The 16,378-nt window shown below is 41.6% G+C and overlaps 1 protein-coding gene across 2 annotated transcripts in view; it reads left to right on the forward strand.

The window, feature by feature from the left end:
* Positions 1-15,985, forward strand: part of RASL11B (RAS like family 11 member B) — a 134,541-nt gene extending 118,556 nt beyond the window's left edge. The window contains exons 2-5 of one of the 2 annotated variants that reach the window (XM_069105226.1): positions 11,132-11,508; positions 12,127-12,183; positions 13,619-13,695; positions 14,441-15,985. In XM_069105226.1, the coding sequence (XP_068961327.1) occupies positions 11,349-11,508; positions 12,127-12,183; positions 13,619-13,695; positions 14,441-14,911 (765 nt within the window). In that variant the 5' untranslated portion in view covers positions 11,132-11,348 and the 3' untranslated portion in view covers positions 14,912-15,985. Of the gene's footprint in view, positions 1-11,131; positions 11,509-12,126; positions 12,184-13,618; positions 13,696-14,440 lie in introns of those variants that run through there. The other variant, XM_069105225.1, reaches the window with a different exon arrangement.
* Positions 15,986-16,378: the final 393 nt, after the last annotated feature.

A 16,378-nucleotide genomic window follows, 5' to 3' on the forward strand; every position in this document is an offset into this window, starting at 1 on the left:
ATGCTATCCAGGGATGGGTAACTTATAGCCTCAAGACCACCTAGGTTCTCAAGTTTGGCCCTTTGATTGAATCCAAACTTCACAGAACAAATTCCCTTAATAAAAGAATTTGGTGTGTAAAACTTGGATTCAGTCAAAAGACTGTACCCAAGGACCTATGAGGCCACATGTAGCCTCAGGGCCACAGGTTCCCTACCCCCCCGCCCCCAGCTATACAATATGAGATACATATTCTATGCATGTCTATTAATTTCTGAGAATTATGTGTCCTATTGAATTCTTTATCTGCTGCCATTAACATGGAAGTAGAAGGATACTTCTTTTTACAAGAAAATAAAAGATTTTTACATTTAAAGCTGGATAAGATTGGCCTCAATGAACACAGGAATTTTCCTACCTTGAAACACTTTACCATTTGCAGAGGATAGATTTACATTCCAGATGCATTATTAATGGGCTTCACACTCTATTCCCAGTAGAGATGCCCTAGCATACCAACCTTTGTGTTTTTGGTGCTTGGAATGTACTTCTTCAGGAACTGCATTCTCCTAAGTGTTACTTCTATTTTGGGGATGTTTTTTCTTTATATAGAAACCAGTTCCCTTGTCAAACTAAATGATGACGTGAGTAAATTTTTTGTTTTTTAAATGACTGAAGGAAATTTTCCTTGACTGTTATCCACTTTTTTTTCACGTAATCACAGATATGTTGAGTGAATAGAAATATCTTAGTAAGAATTCCAAGTTGCATATCCTATATGAAGCAATGGTAAATTACATTTTGTTGTTTGAAAGCAAATTTCATAAATGCTTGGAAGTTGTCACTACTCCATTTGCCTCCCTGCCAACAGGACCCTTGACTGTCTTTTGTTAACTTTTGATCGCAGCCCTGGATTCCACAATAAATATTTTGAACCTGGGTGTGAACCCAGAAATCTGGGTGAATGACAATTGGTATGAATGGGAAATGGTCCACAAATAATTAGCACCTAGGCAATCTCTGACTATTTCTATCCACAAGATGACCATATAAAGCAAAACAGATGGGTTCCATACCAGAACGTTTTGTTCCTTCCTCACTCAGTGACACAGGGAATTGGAAAAAGAGAATTCTAGCCCCAGTTTTCTGGTATAGAAAATTAAATTTGTTGTTTCCTTAACTGATGACTTTCGTGTAATCTTTTAGGATGGTGTTAGAGAAGTGTCCTCCATATTCCAGAAGGTAGTATTCTCAGGCCTACTCCTAAGATCATGAGATCTGAAGTAGAAGGGACATCATGGACTGTGCAGTGGAATGAGGAAAGGAAGACCAGATGGGGCAAATTGTCATATACATGGATATGCCAGCAATAAGTCACAGGGCTATGATTTGAAACCTAGTCCTCTGACATCAAATTTAGGGACTGGCTTTGACCTGTCTGACCACAGGGACTACTACCACTGCCCTTATCCTTCTACTTGATGGTCCAAGCTTTGCCAATAAGGAATTTGGCATTATAACCAAAAGTTAATCCTGCTGCATTCCTTCCTAGTGCCTTGGCATGGTAACAGGAACTGCATAGTCCTATAGAAACTTTATGTTTTGAGGGGAAAGGAAATTTCCCTGTGTGTAAAGACAAATAGAGGCACAAAGATTTCTTTAAAATGGCGGGTGTGCTCCTGTTTCAGCATTAGAAGAAGAAGACTAGGCATATTCAACCTAACTGGAAACCAGACATGTGTATTAATTATCTAACTGACCCATGTCTGTGGAATAGAAGCAGTGGGCATCTTCTGTTCTTTGTATCTACTTGGGCTTCTGTGGAATACATATACCCATAGAACCTGACACTAGCAGCCTTAAGTGGAGAAGGATTAGATGGTCAGGATGGTATGATTGGAGAATCTTGTTCTGCTAGAGAAAAGCGGGAGCGGGGGGGAGGGGGGGAGGATGCAATTAAAATGTGATCACAGTATAATTGCAAAGGAAATAGAACGTTTATTCACTGAACAGAGTTCACAATGATGGCTTTATTAACAATGGAGTCATGTTAGCTATTAATATAGTTTAATATTCTGCATGGCATTCATTATATAGCCAATGGGATTACCTCCTCCCCAATCAAAGCATATTGGCAGCTTCCTAATAAGTTTTTAATAATGGATAAAGAATGGATTTATTCAAAGATGTCTGTCATCAGACTGTTTATGAGAAGGACATTCCATGCTCTTAGAAAAATGACTTAGGCAATTGAAAGAATGAGAGGAAAAGGCACAGAAGAAGTTTTGAATGAAGAGATTAACTTTCACTTTTACTTTTTGCCTTCACTTTAAATATTGCTTTTTTTTTAAGGGGGAAGGACTAAGACCTTCCAAAGTAAAAAAAAAAAAAGATAAAAATTTGTTTATAATGTAAACTAAAAAGAAAGTCACTCATTTTGGGAGGGGAGGGGGAATGGAAGAGGAAAAAAATGTGTACCATTATGCTGCTATAGAAACCAACTAGGGTATGTGGGATGGGAGGGAGGAAACAAAGATACATTATGGGCCCATCCCCCATTTCTTGGTGTCAGGAGATCCTCCTATTTGAAGCAACAGAGATAAGTGTGGGCACTGTTGTCCAGGTGATCTTTTGAATGGAAAGAAAACTTGTTATTTAATTTCCATTCTGCCCTCCCTGCTACTTTGATCCTAAAGATCATGGCCCAGTGATTTAGCCCTGCACTGAAAGGCCAAGTTTGCTGGTGACTTGCTGATTGCTTTGCTCAGATCCTCAGATGTCTGCTCTGATCCTGGCTCTTATACTAAGGCATGGGGAAGTAAGCCCTTTGGACTGCTTTACATATGTAGCTGCTCAGATGCCCAGAGATTTCCTAGAAGATAAACACCCCCAACATGCTTTCCCCTTCCTTAAGCCAGAGAATGTTTATGAACATTTGGTCCCTAGGGGTTTTTTTTTATTCAATTTTAAAAGCCCATATTACAAATGAACCCCAGCACAGGGAGAAAGGGTATAGCTCATGTAATGTTCTTTCCAACATTTAATGTCACGTTGTATCTCTGCTTCATATTTCTTTTATCTGTCCTTTCCAAAACACTGTGTATAGCAGATGGACATTGGGCCAATTAATTTAAAACTAGCATAACTTCAGAAAGTCACTTAAAATAAGAAATAAGGCTTAGGTTGGCTATGTGTTACATGACCTATTGAGTAAGACATGAAACTGAGTTTTGGAATGGCACAAGATGCTTCATAGTCATGATTTCATTTGATCCTTCCAACCCTGTAGTAAGTAGTGCGAGTATTATCATCTCCATTTAACAGAGGGGCAAACTAAGGCACAGGGATGTTGAATCATGCAGCTAGTGTTTGAGTTGTAATTTGAACCTGTATTTCCTTATTCCAAGTCCATTGCCAATATGAGGCAGAAATGGTATTTTCAGGTATGAACTTTAAAAAGTTCAGATCCCTGCCCAACCAAGGATGTGGAAAAGTTGGATAAATCTAACTGAAAATCAAGAGATCTGGAGAAAATGCATGAGTCTTTTGTTATTGTTCAGTTGTGTCTGACTCCTTGTGACTTTATTTTGTTTGCTTTTTTTTAAATTTGGTTGTTGGGGGCAGAGATACTGGAATTTTTTTTTCCTTTTGGGGGGCAATTGGGGTTAAGTAACTTGCCCAAAGTTACACGGCCAGTTTTTGTGTGTGTGTGTGTGTGGGTGTTAAGTGCTGGAGGCCGGAACTGAACTTGGGTCCTCCTGACTCCGGGCTGGCACTTTACTCACTGTGCCCAGTAGCCACCCTGATACTGGAATTTTTTGCTATTTCCTTCTCCAGCTCATTTTTTTTTACCCAGGTGAGGAACTAAGGCAAACAGGGTTAAGTGACCAGCCCAGGGTCACACAGCTAGTAAATGTCTAAGGCCAGATTTGAACTCAGGAAGATGAGTTTTCCTGACTCCAGGCCCAGCACTCTATCCACTGTGACACCTTGCTACCCTGTATGAGAGTCTACAAACAATGAAAAAGGCAACGACAAGGGTAATTCTCAGGCAGCAACCGAATTTAAATTTTGGGCAAAAATGTCATAACCTCCCTTCCCCTTAACGTTTTAAAACAAATAGGTATTTGTATTTGAGAAGACTCTCTCCTATTGGGGGGAATGGTGTGAGAGAGAGAGAGAGAGAGAGAGAGAGAGAGAGAGAGAGAGAGAGAGTATGTGTGTGTGTGTGTGTGTGTGTGTGTGTGACACAAAGCCTTAGGGAGTATTCTCTGTGGTAGGGAAGGATTTGTGCAGGTGGGGAATTATCCTGGTTTTCCCTCTAGCACCTGGCTGGTCAGAAAGGGCAGTATTTGCAGCTCTCTTTGGTGACATCAATTCATGACAAGGCCCATTCACTTCCATGGGGGCATGTTCCAGAGAGAGGCCATCTAATTGCTTACTAGTCTGTCTATAAATGTATAGAGTTTGCCATGACCCCCACTCACATGCTGCTGAGCTCCACAGCCAAAGCTGATTTCCACAGATCAGTTGGCCCCAGCTCTAAGGATGAAAAGGTGTAGGTAAAACTTTACATACAGCAGCTATGGAGAGATTTGGAAAGTTTCCTCTTTTCCATCCCCCTCTTCCTGAATCTCAACTTTGTCTCCTCATGAAGGAAGAAGGCTAGAAACTTGCTTTGAGCTTTGGTTTTTCTTCTTGCTGCATGTGTGGTTACTGGTTAACTTGACTGATGCAAAAACCAGTCTAAACCACCATGGTCTAGAACACTGTGTCTGAGAATAGTCAGTCACTTGGACCAGTTTGGGTGATTCAGCTATTGATCTTGTTCATGAACTGTGTGCCAGAAGGGGCACATTCGATTGAAGGGCGGAGGCTACCTGGGCTATTGGCACTTGGGGAGTTATTTGTTATAGATTCGAGCAGGCCTGTTCACTGTTTTTCTTTTTGTCTTGTGGTATTTCTTTTCTGTATTCTTGATTGTACGGCTAGATAGATTTGGGGCTAAAATAAGAAGACTGTATTAAGCTTTTGTGTTACAGACAGAAAAATCATCCGTTGATCCAACTTCCTGGTAACAGAAATGAAATTCTAAGAACTGAAGACAGCTCAAAGTAAAGCTCTTTTTGGCAACCATCTGTTTGGCTGGTAAACTCTTGAGTGGTATTTGTATGTACATGTGAGCATAAACAGCAGTTTAATGGATGTCTTGATTTTTAACTATTTTACAAAAGAAAAATAGGATGTTAAATGAGACTTGAAGATTTTTTTTAAATTTAAAATTCATGTAGATTTTCCTTTCTTTGAGGACAATAGTCTTGCCAAGTCTGAAGTTAAAGCAAAAACCAGGCTTGATTTAAAGCATACCAAAATGTGCTAAACATTAGTAATGGTTCTTTTTTTTTTTTCCACTTGAACTCAACTATTGGCACTTATATCATCCTGGATCTTTCCTTTCAAAATAAGTTAACCTTTAGAACATAAAGACATATGGCAAACTTTCTTTCTAAAAGGAATTTTTAGACAGATGAATTACCAGGAATATTAACCATCTGATAAGTAGCATTTCAACATAATTGGTGAGTCCTCTAATGCCCCTTCACAGCAATCACTATGTTGTCTGATTGTCATTTGGCAGGGGGAAGAGGGCCATAGGGCTAACGTTATGCAAGAGACAGCCTGGTGCACTGGATAAAATACTGAATTCAAAGTCAGTTAACCTGGGCCTCAGGTATGGTGATAATTATAGATAATACTTCACAGTGTGGTCATGAGGTTCAAATGAGATGAAGTAGGAAAAGTGCTTCAGATAGCAGCTTATGATGCTATGTGAATGTAAACAATTACTTCTAAAACTGGCAATCCACTCTGAAAATTTTAGGCTAATGTGTAATATTTGAATATTTTATTATCTTTTTGCTAAGATTATGTGACTATCTTGTATATTGATTATTCTATTGTCCATTATTCTATTGCCCATTGCAGCTAGGTGGTGAAGTGGGTAGAGTGCTGAACCTGGGATTAGGAAGACTCATCTTCCTGGGTTTGAATCTGGCCTCAGACATTTACTAGCTGTGTGACCCTGGGCAAGTCACTTAACCCAGCCTCAGTTTCCTCCTCTATAAAATGAACTGGAGAAGGAAAGGCAAACCACTTCAGTATCTTTGCCAAGAAAACACTAAATGCAGTCAGGAAGAGTTGGACATAACTGAAAACCATTGAACAGCAAAAACAAGTATTGTCCTTTATACATGGTATGTCATGATGTCAATCTGAGATTTTATTTCCTGTTACTTGCATTGAAGCACTCTTGCAGGTTAATAAGCAAGAGGATAGATCCTCTTTGGATTATAAATATTTCTTCTTTTTTTTTCTTCTAATTAAAGGGGTCATCCCCTGACTCATGTCTTAAAGAGGCTTATTCACTGGATGGTGAGAACTTAAAAAGGCCTTAGATTAAAAGGGTCAGGGCCTCCCACTCCATCTTGGACCATCTCCAGTCATCCTGATGAATGTCTGGCCACTGGACCCAGATGGCTCTAGAGGAGAAGAGTGAGGCTGGTGACCTTGCACAGCCCTCCTTCACTCAAATCAAAGTCAACTGCAAGTCATGTCACCATGTCCCTGACATTATGGTCCTCTTTGAAAACAAAGGACAAAGACAATGATAACATGCATAAAGTGCTTGAAAAGGCTTCATATGGTCTACAAATGAGAGCTATTATGATCCAACAGTGGGGCTATACTGACAAATGTTTCAATCCAGCAAAGAGGTCAATTTCAGTGGAAAAATAAAAGAGTAGCTGGCATTCCATAGGTAAAATAACCAGTTTATTGATTTGTTAAGCTGTTATCCTTCTCTAACAAAGCTCTCTGATGTCACATTGTAACACAGGGAAGCAACACTTGTTTTCTGTTTGTTTTAAAGCTAAAATAAGTGATGTAAGCTTTGGAGGGTCCTACCAAACTGAAGCCTTCAAGCATATATCTGGTGATGAACCCAAGCTATTCTTACACCCTTTCAACTAAAGACAGAGAGGCTCTTCACAGAGTTGGCTGAAGAATGATCAATTTCTTGGTCACAGTGGCTCCTAAAGGGGATGAACTGAATGTTGGAAAGGTTGCAATCTGAGTCAATGAAGGAAATATCCACACTGAGGAAAGAGATCCTTGAAAATATAAGTATGTTGGTGTCCCCTCTGCTTTTCTCCCAATCTTCTCATTCCATGATCCAATTCAATTTAATTTGACCAGCATTTATTAAGCAGCTACTATTTAAAAAAACATTTTATTATTTTTAAACACTCTTTTTAAAAAATTGGGTCCCAAATTATCTCCCTCCCTCCCAAACCTTCCTCACCCTTTGAAAATGTAAGAAATTTGATATTAATTATACATGTGAAATCACACATTTCCATATCAGCCATGTTACAACAATAAGAACAACAAAAAAAGAAAAGCAAGAAAAATAAAATGAAAAAAAATGCCTCAATCTGGAAAAAGAGAATTAATAAGTACTGGTAAGTGATTGGATGGGGTTGTGGGAAAGGACAACATCAAGGATGATTAAAATATAATGCTTGGGCAGCTAGGAAAATGATAGCATTACCATATACAAAAACACATACACACAAATAGGAACAGTGTTGGGAGAAGGGGCCAGTTTAGAGTGAAAGCTGATGAATTTTGTTTGGAACATGTTGAGTTTCTGACACTGGCATGACATTTAAGTGAAGATGTCATGTTACTGAAATTTAGGAGAGAGGTTATGGCTAAATATATGAATTTGGGAGTCATCCCCAATGAGGTAAAAATTGAACCTTTGGAAGAAGATCAGATCACAAAAGGGAGAAAATACATAGGAGAAAGATGGACTTGCTTTTTTTATGCCTGGAATGTCCAATCTCCTTTTCTCTTTTGAAATATTACCCATCTTTCAAGATCCAGGTCAGATGCTACTTCATTCCTTTTTTCTTCATATTAAACATATTTTCATATTAGTCATGTTGTAAAGAATTAGAACCAATGGGAGGAACCACAAGAAAGAAGAAACCAGAGAAAAGAAAGAGAGAAAGCACAAGTAATATGCTCCATTCAAACTCCATAGTTCTTTTTCTGGATGTAGATAGCATTTTCCATCATGAGTCTTTTGGAGCTGTCTTAGATCCTTGCATTGCTAATAAGAGGTAAGTCTTTCAAAGTTACTCATTTAACCATGTTGCTGTTACTATGTACAATGTTCTCCTGGTTCTGTTCACTTCACTCAGCATCAGTTCATGTAAGTCTTTCCAGGTTTTTCCAAAGTCCACCTGCTCATCATTTCTTATGGAGCAATAGTATTCCATTACATTCATATAGCACAACTTGTTCAGCCATTACCCAATTGATGGGCATCCCCTCAATTTCCAATTCTTTGCCATCACATAAAGAACTGCTACAAATATTTTTGTATATGTGCATCTTTCCCCCATTTATATGATCTCTTTGGGATACAGACCTAGAAGTATTGCTAAAGAATGGTCGGGTCAGTTCACAACTCCACCAACAATGCATTAGTGTTTCAATTTTCCCATATCTTCCCCAACATTTATCATTTATGCTACCTCATTCTTAAAGCCTTACCTCATCCCTTCTGTTGGACATGTTCTCTTTTTCCCTTAGTTCCCAGAAAGTACTTTGCATCTCTCTTGTGTACTTATCATACTCTATTTTGAATTTCAGTTATCTGAATATGTACCATATTTCTCTGATTGGACTGACACAGTTGCATAAGAACCAATGTCTTATCTAAAGTTTGTTTCTTTTCCACATCTGTATTTTTCACCTAGTTGGTACTTGATAAGAATTTTAAAAATTGAATAAATTGAATTTGTTTAATTCTGTATATAACCCTTCAGTGTATATTAGCATATTCTTATAATAGAAATAATAGTTCATACTTATACAGTCCTTCACAGTTTAAAATCCACTTCACTCACAGCAATTCTGCGGGCTAGTCAGTGTATTAGAGGAAGTATGAGTAGCATCCACATGATCCTTCCAGTACTTGGAGTTCAACCAATTCAAACCAATGGAGGGGTTTGCAGAGTGAATGGTACTTTGGGTACAGTGGGCTAGAAAGTGTTCTCTTAGCAAAATTTTGTTTGAGGATCTGGAATTTAACCTTCCTGTTAAAAGTCCTTGACATGAAAAATTGTAATAACATTTCACTTGTGTATAGTGATCTAGGGCTATAAGGAATTTATACATATACATAGATATAATACATATATAATTCCTTGAAATAACCCAAAATAAGGAAGTTAAGGTGTTCTTGCCTCCATCTTACAGAACTTTGGAGAGTTTCAGAGACTTGTCTAAAGGAATATTTCTAGAAAGCAATGGAAGAGGATTCCACATGGTTCAGATAATTTTAAATTCAGCACTCTGTTCATTATGCTGTGAGATAATGAATGTACCGCTATGGATCCCATGCTTTAGAATGCTAGTTAGGAATTTTCTTTGGGAGTGAGGCACTTAACCTTTTGAAGTTGAACCTGATGAATATGTCCAGTGGGAAGAATCTCTCTCCTACCTTGTGCCTTGGAGTTGTCAGCATTGTGAGTGACCAAAAGAGCAAGACATCATGGACCTCTTAGAGTACTAAAAAGAGCATTTTCATTAGTGTGAGTGTGAGAGAACCTGGGGTTGCCCTATGAATGTGTGACTAAGAAACTATGATTTATTCTTGACAAATAAACTTGAAGGTAGACTGGTCATGTATCAGGGTGGAGTAATAGCAGGTGGACAGCCCGAGTGTTCCAGAGGTACCCATAATATACTAAAAGAATGAGAGCAATGTCTCCTGTGTATTGGGTATACCCTACGCAGAGAATTTATGGAAAAGAATAGAAAAAGATCTCACAGGAGGAGAAATGATGGCTTGCTTATGGCTTAGTTTTGTGTATAGCCAAGAAAGCAGGAAGGTCATCTCATGTCCTCCAGGACCTAGAGCAGTGTTGAGTAAACAGCAGGCACTTACATTATTGGTGAGTGAATGAATGAATGATGGTGTTGCTCTCCTGATTGTTTAATTTATTATTTTTAATGCCAAGGCTCTTGACTTTGTAGAAAAACTTCCATATTCGCATATCATTGTGCTTAAGCTTGAATGTCACATTAGGGACAAAGTTAATTAGTGCAATCTATTGCCACTGTATCCCAATCCATTATGCAAGGCATACACAGTAAACAAAACAGGAACTAATTTAAAATTAATCAATGTAATCGCATCCCAAATGAGGGAGAAAGGAAGAGACAAAGGCATAAATATACAGACTGCAACCATAGTGTGGAAGGTGGAGATCCACTCACACAAAGACTGCGCTTTGACACAAAGAAAAGGGGGATTGGTGTGGCTGAAGGGAAGGCGGCTGTTCACCTCCCCTCCCCCACTCCTTGCTGTAGCAAGGCAGGGCAGGGAATGAATAGTTTGGCAGAACTGCTGGCTGCATGTACCTGCCCGTGAGTGAGGGCGTGCAGATGCATGAGTGAGTGAGTGCCCTACATGTGCGCGTGTTTGTGGAAGAGGGAAGGCACAGAGACCATCTTTGTAAAAGGAAGCTGGCAGAGAATGCCCACGTTGAAGGGTGGGGTGGGAGGGAAGCATCACAGACCTTGGGTTTCTGAGCCGGGTAGTCAATTTAATAGCAGCCCCCCTACCCCTATCCTCACCCCTCCCCCACCGTCCCGGCTTGCCAGGGCGTTCTCCTCCCCTGCCCCCGCACTTCTGTCCCACCTGCGCCCACCACAGCTCCCCGTGGCCGGCCTGGCGGATGCTTGAGAGAGCAGAGCGTCCTTTTCAGGTGCTCACAGACACGCACACGTTGCTCACCTCGAGGAACGTTGTGGCAGCAGGTCTGGGCTGCCCCACTTTTCCCAAGCCCCCAAAGACTCAGCAGCCTCACGGGGCCCAGCACTGGACTCACCCCTTTCAGCAGGGGCTGAAGGCTGGGGCGCGGGGCGGGGGACTGGGAGAAGGGCGGAGGGGGGATGCAGCCAACGGCCCAAAAGAAGGGGCGGAGTCTCCCCGAGGTTCGCTACCGGATTGGCTGCGGGCGGCGAAGGGAGGGGCCAAGTCAGCACAAAATAGCCTGCGCGCTGGGAGACAGTCGCCACAAACTCTGCCCCTAAGCTTTAGCTTTCGAGCAGCGTTTAGTGGCTACAACCTCTTGCAGAGCTCCGGGAGCTGCCGCCGCTGCTCCTGCCCCTGCCACTGCCGCTGCCGCCGCCGGGCGCTCCGACTACAGCGCAGCTGCCCGTCTTCCCCCTTCCCCAGACCGGCCAGTCCTGTCCGCGTAGTCCGGTCCAGCCCTTCCCCTGCCGGGGAGATGCGCCTGATCCAGAACATGTGCACCATCGCCGAATACCCCACTTCGGGCAGCAGTGGCAGCTCCGCCGCCGCTTCCATCGACTGCTGTTTGAGCGCGGTGTCGGGTCGCCGCCTGGTCAAGATCGCTGTCGTGGGGGCTAGCGGAGTCGGCAAGACCGGTGAGTCTTGTGCCCCGACCCTCGCTCGGTCTGCTCTTGCCCATTCCTGGGAGGGCTGGGTTGTTCTGGTTAGACTCTAGGAGACTTCCTCCTCCTACTGTGGTTTGGAGAACGGAGAAATAATAGGCTATATTTATTTTAAGGACTGAAAAGCTCTATGGGACCAGGGAGCTCCTACTGATCCACCAACCCCTGCCCCCACTGTCCATTCCCACCTTCCTTAATCTTTTCTGATCTGATTTCTTCTTGTCACGTTACCAGTCACCTGGGCGGAATGGTGAAGTTGCTTTCCTGGTCCTCTTTAAAATATGGGTACTACTTACCTGTTCAGGATTGGTACAGCCCTGCCCAGAGGCAGAGAGCTGCTCTAGATGACCCGTCCAGCTTCAGAAGCAGATATTTGGTGGTTACCTCTTCTCCCATTGTGGTGCTGGCCAAGGATCGGGGTCCACGACCTTGCAGCCTTAGTGTAGAAATGGTATTTCATCTGGCTTCATGGTAGCCCATTCCCCGGGGAAGCTATTTACTGAGATTGGGCTCACAGCCCAGGTAGTGGGTCTCGGCTAGCCTGTCATTCCAAGGGATAACCGGGTTCCCTTTTGCTTTTCTGACCTACAGCACTGGTGGTACGATTCCTGACCAAACGATTTATTGGCGACTATGAAAGAAATGCAGGTGAGCATCCTGTAACAGATCCTCTTTTGATGGGGAAAATGCTGGGGTTTGTGCCATGATTGTTATGGGTTAAACATTTCCTTCAAAAATATGCAGTCTGTGAGAGTTCTGACATTTGTGACTTACAGCTCTTACAAAATTTTGCTCCCCCGTTACCCCCTCCCCCCAATCCCTTCCCCATGCAAACCCCTGCCATGTGGCCTCATTCCATTCTGGACTCATTCATCATTTTACTCCAAAAAGGATTCTTTTCCTTGGTATGTTTTAACTATTGGAGCCTCAGTAGGAAGTACTCTTTGTACTCAGGCTCATTCTCCAAAACGATCTTGCTAGAGTCATAAAAAGATAGTCTGGCCTTACCCCCTGTAGCGCTGGCTTTCAGATTTGACCTTTTAAACCAAAGACCAAAGCAAAGTAGTTATAAACTTAAACCTACCTCTTTCACTAGTAGTGTCTAAAGGGGGGGGCGGGGAAAGTGATACTTTGATTTTTTGCGTTATACCTGAGAGCACACATTTTAAAATCCTTGTCATTAGGAACTAGGGTCTGGTCACACACATATATACAATTATGTGCACTCATACATTTATCCAGTATGCTATTATATTACAAGCTGGTGGAAACCTTCAGGAACATATGAAGGGCCTCTATGTAATTAATATGCCAAGAAAGCTATAAGCCACCATAAAATTAGTCAAGACAACTTCAAACTTGCAATTGTTTTGGCCAGTGTTACTTTTAAGTGTTTATTTTAATGGATGGTGTGGGTTGTGCTTTTAACTATCCAACTAACCTGGTTTGAGGTCAGATATGTTTAAATTGTAAGTGTGTCAAATAGTGATCCAGAACTGAAAACACACATAGACATTAGAAGCCACTGAGATGCAAGGAAAGGCGCACTCAGTTTGGTTTTAGAAGATCTAGGGGCCAGGTTCTCTGCCATTTATTAGCTGTGTCACCATGGGCCAGCCATAGTCTCGTTAAGCCTCGGTTTGCTCATCTGTAAAATGAGGGAGTTGTATTAAATGATCTCTAAGTTCTCTGCTAACTCTAATATTCTTCGATTTGATGATTTCCAGCAAGGAAGCAGACTTAAGGAAATGCTTGTCCATATATAGAAACAGAGTTTGAGGAGAGGTCAACCCTCTAAAAACAAATGAGTTTCCTGTCATAAAAAAACAGACCCTATAAATATCATGCTGTATTCTTTTGTTAAATACTGGCAGACTTCTCTGGTTTTCAGTTGGTGTCGATGGATGCTGTCAATTAAAAAACAAACTCCTAAGCCCATTAGTAGGATTCCAAGGTGCTAGAGCTTTGGGGAGATTGGTTTATTTTCTTTTAGTTTTGTGGGTTTTTTTTTAATGCAGTGTGTTGAAAACCCTCTCAATCAGAGACAAATAATGTTTTTTTCTTTTCTTTTTCCATTGAATAGGTAACCTTTATACCAGACAAGTCCAGATAGAGGGAGAAACACTGGCAATTCAGGTTCAAGATACACCAGGAGTCCAGGTGAGATCCTTATATATGGTTTCACAGACATTATCCATTTGATTATACTTTACATCAAAGTGGCATTGTCCTTACTCTAGCTAGTACCAAGACAGGAGAACTTGCAAGCTAATGGAACATTGAGAGGATCTCTTTAACAGCCAATCAGTCACAGCCTGAGAAATTATGGGGTGTAGAATCCCCCCGCCTTTTACCTGTTACAGGAAAGAAGTCTAGTACCGGAAATGCGGGAAACAGGTTTATTCTTGTAGCTTGAAAATTTTAACATTAAAAGCCAAATGTATGGTTGCATTCACCAAGATTTAGAGTCAGTTTTATATTGTGGAAAGTTACTCTGGACAAAAGAGTCATACTAGTGGTATAGTATTTTTTTTTCTTCTTCTCCTCTCTTGAACTGGGCAGTTATCCAGGTTTAAATGCTTCCAGCTCATATCTTCACTTCCCCAGACTTACTGTCTAGCCAGCTAATTTCCCATTTTGTGGAACTACAAAGTCTCTCTGCGTGTAGTACTATGCAGGTCAATTTTCCACTTGAGTGTAGTGAGTTGCAGGGTTATTTATTCCAACTTCATGCAGCTGGATCAACATATTCTTAAGAAAGCCAAAATGTGCGGGAATGTAATTTGTATTTATGGCCCTCGATGGTGTGAGTCCAAAGGACTCTTCTGACTTAGACTTTTAGTTTACCAGATTGGCATTTTTTTCTCTCCCCATGAATTTGCTTCACGATCCTTCTCTTTTTTAGATCCATGAACAAGGATTGAGCTGCAATGAACAACTGAACAGATGCATTCGCTGGGCTGATGCTGTGGTGATCGTCTTCTCCATCATCGATTACAAGAGCTATGAGTTGATCAGCCAACTGCACCAGCACGTCCAGCAGTTACACCCAGGCACCCGGCTGCCTGTGGTCATTGTGGCCAACAAGGCAGATCTGCTCCACATCAAGCAGGTGGAGCCTCAACATGGACTGCAGCTGGCCAACATGTTGGGCTGCACGTTTTATGAAGTATCTGTCAGTGAGAATTACAATGATGTCTACAATGCTTTCCATGTCCTGTGCAAAGAAGTGAGTCACAAGCAGCAGGTGGCCAGCACGCCAGAAAAGAGGAGAACCTCTCTCATTCCTAGGCCAAAGTCTCCCAATATGCAGGACCTAAAGAGAAGGTTCAAGCAGGCCCTGTCTGCTAAAGTGAGGACTGTCACTTCAGTCTGAGAGCAAAACTTTTGAGAGATTTTGGTCTTCCTAGGAAGGAGTCCTGAAGCTCCAGCCCTGGAACATGCAGTTCTGGTACTACAGGGTCTATGGAAGGGCTGCACCTGAGTGGCTGAGGAGTCCTTCTGAACTGCAGGGAATGGAAAGAGCTGTCTTCTTAGCAGGAAAGAATCGATGAGCCCTGACAAAGTTCATGAAGTGGTTCCAGCATGTGGCCAGCAGGATCCATGCTATTCAGAAGGGTTGGACCTCTCTGAATCAGTGAAATAATTCGTGTTGTCTTCCCCTCATGGGGTGTGAGTGCCGTAGTGTCTGTCTACACCAACCACCTTTGTAAAGAAGCTAGTCAGTTTTAGTTTCACAGGAAAAGGACAGAAACACTGTGATGTACAATGAGACTAGAAGAACAAGGGAGAGCGTTCCCATGCTTCTCATCGCCTCCTCCCTCTCTCAGAAGCATGACTTTGCAATAGCAGTTTAAGTTTCCAATGCTGAAGCACAAAAAATTAATTTGCAAAATAGCATTCTAACTTAGGGGGCAACCAAATTCCTTCATGAATAAGGAACAAAATATTTTTTATGAATAAATACCACTGTTGTGTTTCTGGGCCAAAATATTCCGTAAGACAAACATACATTTACATAAATGCAAAAAAAAAAGTTACTTGATGCGTGCTTGAAATATGATGGGCATGATTCTCTGGGTCCAAGTGATGCAGTGGTTGAGTCTAATGCTTCAGCCGAGGAAACTTTAGTAACTGTTAATAACTGTCTGACTGTTTCCTTTTATTTTGGCATCAGCTGAAGAAAAATAGTGGATGTCATGTTAATTGATTTCGATGTCATTTGTATAAAGGGCTCTTGGCGATGAAGTTGGGCTGCCTTCTAGGCTTGGCTGAGCCATGACTGGTGGCTAAATGCTAAAGCACCATCTTGCAGTGAGCAGAGGAGATGGGGGAGGCTAAACAGCCTCCAAACCTATACAAGATGCACTTTAAAAAGCCACGTGTGCTTTTGCTTAAACTGTAATTAACTTATTTTATGTACAATAAAAAGGTCATTGAGATGAACAGACTTTTGCCTTCAGTGTCTTTATTTTTAACATACTCATCTGCACATCATTTAGCAAGAATAGAACACATCATATCATTTTCCCTTTCAGCTCCCCATGAAAACTTCAGGCAGGCAACAAATGTCTGGCTCCACCTTCTAAGGTACTAAGGCTCAACACTCCCCACGACAAAGGTAGAATGGCCCCTTCTTAGGTCTACAGCTGACAGACTACCTAATCTTTGAGCAGGCCAGATTTTTACCTCGTTGTAGTCTGACCAATAGCCTGTGGTTACTTCTGCAGTCATTTCCATTCACACTCTGTCACTAGATTTGAATGTGAAACTATTCCAGGTCACTGTCTGTGTTCATCTCAGAGGGTAGGGTGGGTCTAGTGCTTCATGAGGCTTTATCTTT

This window comes from Petaurus breviceps, unplaced genomic scaffold (genome assembly GCF_028583685.1).
Source record: "Petaurus breviceps papuanus isolate PSGF00001 unplaced genomic scaffold, PetGlider_PUasm1.0 76, whole genome shotgun sequence".
NCBI lineage: Eukaryota > Metazoa > Chordata > Mammalia > Diprotodontia > Petauridae > Petaurus > Petaurus breviceps.